The sequence below is a fragment of the Quercus lobata genome, chromosome 9, assembly GCF_001633185.2.
Source record: "Quercus lobata isolate SW786 chromosome 9, ValleyOak3.0 Primary Assembly, whole genome shotgun sequence".
Classification (NCBI taxonomy): Eukaryota; Viridiplantae; Streptophyta; class Magnoliopsida; order Fagales; family Fagaceae; genus Quercus; species Quercus lobata.
The window spans coordinates 34084829-34094066 of record NC_044912.1 but is presented as its reverse complement, the minus strand read 5'-3'; the positions used below and the strand labels follow the sequence as shown (position 1 = coordinate 34094066).

The window sequence follows — 9238 nt, the reverse complement described above, 5'->3', positions numbered from 1 at the left end:
ATGAGTGAGTAGCCTCATGTGCAAACACGTGAAACTCAATTTGGGATCATAATCCCTAACTCTGTAAAGCACGATTTCACTGGGTAGTGAGGAATGATAAAAAATTCATAATCCGTAATAGAGAGTTTTGTGAATAAGGAACAACGGTGAGGCATGACAGCGATGCCAGAAGGTGAAGATAGGCGGCAAGTCCCTACGGTGACTCCGATTTTAGCATACTTTCTCTCTCGATTTGAAATGGATTTCAATGGAAATTTGATGGAATAAGGGAATGCAGTAATCAGTGTTCAAGTTGTATGGTTTTTGGCCAATACCAATACTTCTTTTGGAAGCAAAAACCATAGTCAAGTCCAACATATATAATATAAGGTAACATTAATAGATCAGAAAAACCATAGCAAATACTACTTAAAATGAAACCACGAAGAGAAAGAGATACAGAGCAGAGCTTTGGTTTGGTTTTTGTTTTGTTTGGAAAATCATTTGTGGTGGACCGTTAAAGATGGTGAGCAAGATAAAGGAGATCCATTTGAGCAGTGTAGAGGCCCAAGTGGACAATGGAGGAGGAGGGGCTTGGGAGTACCTCTGCCTTTTCCTACCATTGATACGTTTGTGGTGTTATGGTACAGGCTTTCTTCTTTCGTTTTGTGGAAAGTGGAATGCACACAGAGATAAAAGTATTTTTATTTTATATTGCTTTGTTTTTCAGTTAGCATTAGCGCAATTGAAAGTCTGTATTTTTTTTTTTTTTTTTAAAGAAATAGACACATATATAAAGAAGAGTGAAAAATGTTCTAACACAATGGCAGTCTGATAGACAAGAAAATGATATTTTATCTTCACCAACTACATCAGTATTTTCCATCTATTACTTAATAGTTTTTGACATAATACTAAAATGTCACATATAGCCTAAAAGTAAAACACCAAATATGTAGTTTTCCTGACTTAAAAAAAAACACTGATCAATTATTAAAAATAAATAAATAAAACTCAGCCTTAATCAACTGCTAAAATACTCGTTACCGGAGCGAACCCTAATAAATGATATTTTTTGGGTAGAGATGAGTAGATGGCCCTTATAAATGATCTGTACTGGTAGAGATGCTAAGATGCACATCTCAATCTCATTAGGATCTGTGCTCAAGAGTAATGACACTAAAGTCATTGACTCTCGAAGGAATTTCTTGCCAGGCAAGATTAGTTGTACTCAGAATGAGATTTAACTGTTGATCAACTTGAAACTTCATATATGGAAAGCGACTGCTTCGGTGAAACTCCGTTTTCAGAGCTCCACAATCATTTAGAGCATCATTTAAAGCAATAATTCCAACAAAACCATTTTTTTTTTTTTTTTTGGGGGCCGGGGGGGAAGGAACATACCAATGTTTTGAACTATTGGCATCTGAAATTAAACTGTTCCCGCTTAATTTATAACTTTGATAAAAGGTGTTTCTACAGCCACAAAACTGTTACACTGTAAACTATGCTCCCAAAGGCTACTACAAGCTACAGACTACTAAAGATTACTCCCATTTTATTCATAGAAACAGAATTTTAGAGTCAGAAGAAGAAGAGTAACTGGCAGGGAGGGGAGATCAAGCATTGGAATCATGCTACCATTTTTGTATAGAGCCATTATACACGATACATGTGCGACTGTGTATGTCTCTATCCTCTTGACTCTAATAGGCTGTCCTGCATGAGAGAAAACATCAATAAATTCCATTAAGAGAGGATCAGACTATACGTATATACGTGCGCACGTGCACACACAGGTCTTCAGCTTAACTTGTCAACTTGCAGAGATTGGATAATAATGATCGGCCAGGTAATACATTTTATCATCTTCAAGATTAAATAAAATTCATTTGAGGTACGGCCTCATCCATTTCTCTCAATTTTTGAATTACTAAGCATGAAAAAAAAAATTTAGGAAAAATAAATAAATAAGCATCTCCAATATTTAATGGCAAACATGAGCATCTATTGGAAGTTGTAACAGATAAATCCTCCAAAACCAGCCCAAGAATCTAATCCTTTATCATATTAGGCATGCATTTGGTTTCAAATCAAAAAGTCAGCTCATTTTATTATTTAGCTTATTTTGCTACTATTCATGGACCCCACTGCACTTTTTGATACTATTCATGAATCCCACAGTACTATTTGTTACAGTACTTTCAATAAAAAGTTTTCAGTCCCAAACAGACCCTAGACCTAATAATTCTTGCATTATATCTATGCCCTCACAGTCACACCCACATTCTTCATTTTACCCACTTTTTAAATATAAATTCTTTAGGCCAGACTCTTAAGAGGAGCCACAAAAAGAGGAGAATAGATAATAAGAACAAAGAAAAATGCCAATAGCACTAGCTCAAATGGCACCTCCTTACTCTTGTAAGAGCAAGATGGACAGTGAGATTGTAGGTTCAAGATCCACAGCTACAATTACCTTCTTTAGAGCTCATCTTTTGATGCGTCTTGTGACCTGGTTTTGTCTTCTGAGGTAGTTTTGTCTTGTGAGGTAGTTTTATCCCGATTCTTTTCAATGTATTCTATGATGCCTTCCTTGGTCCTATCACCATCATACTGCAACAGGTCTCCATTTGCAGACTTGAAGTACAAAGTTGGGTAACCTTTGACATCAAAGGTATCACTTGGGATATCATTTGCAGTTGCATCCTAGGAAGAGGCAGGAAATAGTATCAAAACATATTGTACAGTCAACCATATATAAAGATTATTACTAATTTCTACAAAGTTAGGTCAACAAATGGGAGGGGTGAGGAGAGTTTGTCAACTGAGCAGTCAGCAATCTTACTGCAAGAAAAAAAATAAACAATGACAGCAGATAACAGAGGAAACATATCAGGTCGAGTCTCATCCATACAAATTCAATGAAGTATTGATTTAAGACCAAGGAAAGGGTCAGAATAGCTGCATGCCTAGTTTGCTAAAACTTTGAATATTTTCTAATAAAGTTTTCTTAACAAAGTTAAAAGATACTACAAATCTAAAGCAGATTCCTTGTATCCTGGAGATGTATAATGCATATAAATCAGTTCGGCCAATATTTTCTAATAAATTGTTCTAACAAATTTAAAAGATACTACAAATCTAAAGCGGATTCCTTGTATTCTGGAGATGTATAATGCATATAAATCAGTTCGGCCAACAATTTTAATAATGATAAGAATGCCACTAACACTGAAGGAGACAAGAAGATATTGAATCCTTGCATGATTATTGAGCAGAAAGGTTTAATAATCCTGAAGTTTAATACACACAATGTTTTGAATAAATCTTTTGTTGTGTGCGCAATTGATAAAAACAAATGTGGTGACCCCCCTTAAATCATACTATTCAGCAGTTATACCTTCCCCGCTTTGATGTATGTTTTCTATCATTTCTTATATTCGGATCTTTTTTTTTCTTTTCTTTTTTTGCTCAGTGAATTCAATCCTAACTTTTGAAGTATTGTAAGCTTAATACTGTGTCCTGCCAAGCAAGATTCTAGACCAGTTTGTTATACAACCATCGCTAGTATGGTAAATTTACAATTATAAAAAATTTACAAATCTAAGCGGACATTTGTGCACAGATTGTGTAGATAACAAAGACTTATAATATGCATACAACAGTATTCCTAAAGTTAAACAAGTTAATAGATCTTACAAGCTTTGCAATAACAACAGCAGCATCATTTTCATATGAGACAGCAACCTCATCCAAGATTGGAGCCAACTTTTTGCAGTGCCCACACCAAGGAGCATAAAACTCTATGAGGACTGCAAAGTGAAACATTTAATGTGACTATAATTTCCACATGATAATCACAAGAACAAAATAATTCACAAAGCATAAATTAAGGTACTGAACATTAATTGATGCATGTGCGTGTGTGTGTGTGTGTATCAGTTTTTCTTGGTGCCCGTACACTAAAGCAATTCAATTCTTTAAACAAAATCCTCCACTATCATAACTTCACAACAATAGAACTAACTAGTAGAAGTTCTGTGGATATCATAAATCTCTCAATCCACCAATTTAAATCACAAAGGAAGTAAAAGCAGGAAAAAAAAATTACAGCTATTTTATAGGGGCAGACAATCTTATGTGCAAATTAAGTACTGAGGAAATGACCTTAAAATTTGGGCTTTCACTGATTGCAGATTTTGAATATAATTTTTCATTCAAGGAGTATTTTTAACTCACTCACAAAACAATGCAGAGACATCCATAGACAACATATCAAAATCATTATGTTTTCGACAGATCTTTCCCCGACATTTTCCCAAGGTTAGTCAAAAACATAATCTTTTATACTACAGCAAACTTAGATGTCTTCACAGTTCCTAAACTTATGGTAGCTCCCCTCCCCTCCCCACCCTAGTAGCTCCCCTCCCCTCCCCACCCTACCTCCCCCAACCAACGCAAACAGACACAGAGAAGAACATGATTAGGAATCATATCACAGGACGGAAGCAAGAAGTACAACAAAGCTTTACAAATGCGACGCGTAAGGAATGAGGAGAATAATATAAATCATTTTGATGACAAGTTGACAACAGAAAGCACCACGTTTAACACAGGTTAAAATAGCATGATTTGGAAAGCATCAGATATTATATTGATCCAATTAGAGATTTTGTCCACATGCCATAAGGATCAAGTGAACAAATATATCCTATTGATGAAAACAAACACCTCTGCATAGAGCAATTTTTTGAATTCTCTTTATAGGTAAATACAAATCATGCACCCTCCAAACCTTGTTTAATGGAGGAGGCAGAGGAATTTGGTCCAAAAAAATATTGGCATTAATTGTTGGATGCTTATCCAATCCAAATTCAAAAGCTGTCCTTAGTCCACACAGAATAATCCTATTTTACAGAAAAGAAATAGAATTGTACATTCAAAACAAAAGGTACAGCACTAAAGGACTGGGATGCTTAGCCACACCAAACATCAAAGCAGCAGAGTAAGCAGACTAACACACCAATACATGACATGAATAAAGTTAGTTTTACTCACCATTCTTTCCAGAGTTGAAAACTATGTCTTGTAGGGTATCAGCAACAACCACTTTCACAGGCTCATTGTTAGATTCAGGAATAGGCTCAGACTTTTTATATGCTGGGACTTCACCATCCTGCAATTGTGTTCTTCAGTCAGAATGGAATTAAATGGATTCCAATCCCACCCCCACCCCCCAACATTTTTTCCACAAAAAGCACCCCCCCCCCCCCCCCAAAAAAAAAGAAGGGAAAACTATGTACACAATATCCTATCACTGGATAAAGGAAAACGTTATCAAGAACATAGTCCATCCTAAAAGCTACTTTGCTTTACATATATCCTACATGAAAAAAAAAAAAAAAGGATATCACCATTAAAAACAAGAGCAGTACATGAAAAAAAAAAAGCAAGGGATCACCTTGTATGCTTTCACCCAAGGTGCAATATGATCCGGCTCCAAGTTTGGTTTCAAATATTTCTGTCCATTATCCTTCTGGATGATGATTAGAGGCACTTGATCTTCGCTAAGTCCAAAATACTGATCATACAAACCAAAACATTTACCATATCAAAGGAACATACTGAGCAAAGAACCAAAACCAGTTATAGGATGAAAACATACTAACCTGGAAGGCACCTTGACTAGCATCCAGATCTCCAATCAGAAAGCTTATTCCTTCTCCTTTAAATTGCTCAGCAACTTCGCGATACTTTGATTGAAAGGGATCAGCAACTTCATTGCTGAAGTTCAAGAACAACATGGCCTACCAATTTCCAAAACTTCTATTTAGAAGATGATCAATAGTATCTATGGGAGAAAATAGAAATTATACTCTTTTTTATAAGTGAAAATCATACATAAATTATTGAAAGAGACAAAATGCAGAAAACGGACATGCAAGATAAATGCGTGTCCCAATGAAATTATAACCCAGCAAGCATTACAACAATTCCAAATTAGAGAAAATCCAAACCCAAACCCCAGTGGGAAAAGGATTGCCATGCATATCGAAACACAACATTGAAGAAATAAATATAAAGTTAATGAGAGAGAGAGAGAGTTGTAAAACCCACACTGGGATAAATAAATAAAACCCAATCCCCTTCATTTGTGGTACTTCCTAAAGGTTTCCTAAGAGTAGGTGTCTAAAATGAAGGAAGAAAATCCAAAACTATATTGAGGTTTGGGGAGAATGGAGAGAAATGTTGCTATGCACTATTTCTCTGTATATGAAAGGAAGAATACACAAATTCATAAAGATTTTTGAGTTGATCCTTGTTGTAGAGTCTATGTTGTGGAGCCAGGTTAAGAGCCTTCATTTTGGATCTTACTTGAGTCTCTTTTTTGTGCTTTCTTACTGATGTTACTCATCCCATCAGATAAGACCTATCCCCACCAAATATTTTCATGCATGTAAGGTGAGAGTTCATAACCTCTACCCATTTAATGATATTTGTTACTTAAAACTTAAAAAATTAAATAAAAAAGAGAGAAAGAGAGGGACTGAGTCAACAATGTCGAGTGTAGCAGCAACAGTGGGTTCTCTACCATGTACAAAACCAAATTAGCAGACAAAGGAAATATACTTCTTGATTAATCAAATACCTTAGCGTTGGGACTGTTAAAGAATTTGACAACAAAGGGGTGGTTGTTTGGATCGCTATTAAAGACAGTCACAACAGGCAAACTGGATTCTTCAACAAACTTCTCTAAAGCATCCACATGGAAGTCCTGCATGCGTGTACATATTAAAACAAATTAGTATTTTTTTTTTTAAAAAAAAAAAACCTGCAATTAACATATAAAAAAGACAAAACCATCTGTTCTGAAATTTATTAAATCTATGATACCTGGGAATCAACAAAAAGTTCATCAAATGGCTTGAACAGCCTAACTATGGGCCCAGTCACTGATGATTCCCCACGTGGAAGGAGTTTGGCATCTGAAGTATGACCAAACTCGTACTCAGAGCGCAATTTTTCGGCAAGAGCTGTGAAATTCTCAAACTCCTCCCCAGAAAATTTTGGGAATACACCAACCTGTATGGATATGTAAATATGTGTTTAAAGACTACAATTTAGGGTGGGGGTTAGGGGAAGGGGGGAAAACAAACAAACAAAAAAAGCACATAGCATCGAGCACATACAATGAATATCTTCTTGTCATCAATAAGACTGGTAGCATCTTCCACAGATTTTATTTCAGCAGATGCAGGGCCACTCTGTTTCTTCAAATAAGCAACAATACCATCTGCATCACGTGGACCTTTGTACTCTTGAGCATGCTTTCCTCCATTTCTCAAAATTTTAATTGTGGGGAAACCCTTAACCTCAAATTCGGTTGCAAGCTCTTTGTTTACTTCTTCATTGGCATCAACTTTTGCTAGAGTAATTGGAGGGTCATGACTGCTCAATACAGATGCAGCTTTCTCATACTACAAAAGAAGGTTATTTATGTGGTCAACTAAATGAACAAAAACATGGTTACCACCTCAGAAACTATCTAAAATGCAGAATAAAAGCATATTTAAACACACTAATTTAGAAAGACTTATTACCTCTGGAGCAAGCTTCTTACAGTGGCCACACCTAGAAGAAAAGGTAAACATTAAAATTAAAAAAGAGACCAAACAAACAGGCACAGACAAAGAGAGAGATGGAGAGAAGGATTTACAACCCTTATGTACAAACTTATAAGCACATTTCTTTACCACTTTGTTTTTCTGATTCAATCATTGCATGTATACATTTAGCTATACACAACACATAAATTGGAAACTCAAGCATGTAACTTCTACATAAACATTGCATCAAATTAAGATAGGCATTGCATACAAAATAGTGGAAATTGAATCCTCATAACCAATGGCCTGTAATTGATACACAAAAGTCCGCTAAAATTGACTTTACTATAATACCAACTAATCAATGATAGCTATCATAGTAAAATTGATTCAATTTTCACCAAAGCAAATTACCATATCGAATTGATGGAATTAAATTAAATATTCATATATAAATTCAAATTTCAAACCCAAAAAAAAAAAAATTAGAACTTCAAATTCGAATTCGCTTGGAAGCATTGACCATCTATAGTTTAAAGGGCCCATTGGACCTGTGATCATATCTGTATAATAGTAACTAACTTTGGTAAAGGCAAGATTCAATCTCAGATCCAATCTCTTTTATTTAAAGATACCCAAATATTAAAAACAGATATACAGACAAAAAGCATGTATAAAAAAAATCCTCAACTCTTTATATATATATATATATATATATATTATAAATTAATCTAAACACTATATGCAGAAAAAGTAGTCAACTCGATCTTGAATTCAGAAAAACCAACTCTTAATTTGAGATTATAATTCCCCTAATTTCTTAACATTTCCAATCTAAAATTGTCACAAATAATCAAGACAAAAAGTATGTATAAAAAAAAAATCTTAACTTTCCGATTTAAATCAAATGTTAAAATCCTCATTATATTATACGTTAATCTAAACACTACATGCAGGAAAAGCAGTCAACTTAAGCTTAAATTCACAAAAACCAAGTCTTAAATTCATATGCAAAAGCAAATTGAAAAATTGATTCAGAAATGTTCCAATCACATTTGAGAATTCAAATAAAAAATGAAAACAATTAGAACAGATTAGAACTACAACGCAGATCTATGAAAAAAACGAGAATTGTAATTATACCATGGGGCGTAGAACTCAACAACGATGAAGTCTTGCTTGCTAACAATGTCGGAGAAGTTGGTGTGGTCCAAGGTGAGAACAAACTCCTTCGATTCCGCTTCTTCAGCGCTGATTCTAGTAAACGACGACGAAGCAAAGATCGTCAAAGCAAACAGAAAAAAGCAAATCGAAACCCTAATCGCCATTGCTGAATTCTGTGTGTGTGTGTGTGTTTGTGCTGAAAAAGAGTGAGAGATTTGGGGGTTTTTTAAGGCACAGCAAAAGAGTAGAGAAGGAGCGAGACAAACATGGAAGTGCCAAGCACGTGAGATTTTTTTTTTTTCATTTCCTACTCGCGCTGAGTTCTGGTGTGACGAATCTACTCGCTCCAAGTGTGGTCGATTGTCGACGTGGAGGGTTTTTATTGGTCTGAGCTCGTCACACGTATGCTATTTATGTAAGTGTCGTTTTGAGATGGGGAGAGTACAGAGTGTGTGTGTTTTAGAGTACTGAAAGGCGTGCTAAGG

At 35.2% G+C, this 9238-nt stretch overlaps 1 protein-coding gene across 2 annotated transcripts; it reads right to left on the bottom strand.

Moving 5' to 3' along the window:
- Positions 1-1406: 1406 nt before the first annotated feature.
- Positions 1407-8992, bottom strand: LOC115959697 (protein disulfide-isomerase-like). Of its 2 annotated transcripts, none has more exons than XM_031078198.1 (11): positions 8733-8992; positions 7584-7614; positions 7173-7460; positions 6877-7065; positions 6632-6757; positions 5652-5789; positions 5444-5563; positions 5041-5158; positions 3682-3794; positions 2459-2688; positions 1407-1698 (listed from the first exon to the last, which is right to left on the bottom strand). In XM_031078198.1, the coding sequence occupies exons 1-10, from the start codon at positions 8915-8917 to the stop codon at positions 2464-2466; spliced, it is 1533 nt and encodes a 510-aa protein (XP_030934058.1). In that variant the 5' UTR covers positions 8918-8992; the 3' UTR covers positions 1407-1698; positions 2459-2463. The 2 variants fall into 2 exon arrangements, with proteins under 2 accessions (XP_030934058.1, XP_030934059.1); XM_031078199.1 differs by having other exon boundaries at positions 1407-1693.
- Positions 8993-9238: the final 246 nt, after the last annotated feature.

What these genes read in the sequence shown, in the direction of transcription:
- LOC115959697 (XM_031078198.1), bottom strand. Translation starts at nt 8,917, where the DNA reads ATGGCGATTAGGGTTTCGATTTGCTTTTTTCTGTTTGCTTTGACGATC. An exon ending in GTTGAGTTCTACGCCCCATG is followed by an intron (nt 7,615 to 8,732) that starts GTATAATTACAA and finishes CTTTTCTTCTAG; the next exon opens with GTGTGGCCACTGTAAGAAGC. An exon ending in TTAACAGTCCCAACGCTAAG is followed by an intron (nt 5,790 to 6,631) that starts GTATTTGATTAA and finishes GGAAATTGGTAG; the next exon opens with GCCATGTTGTTCTTGAACTT.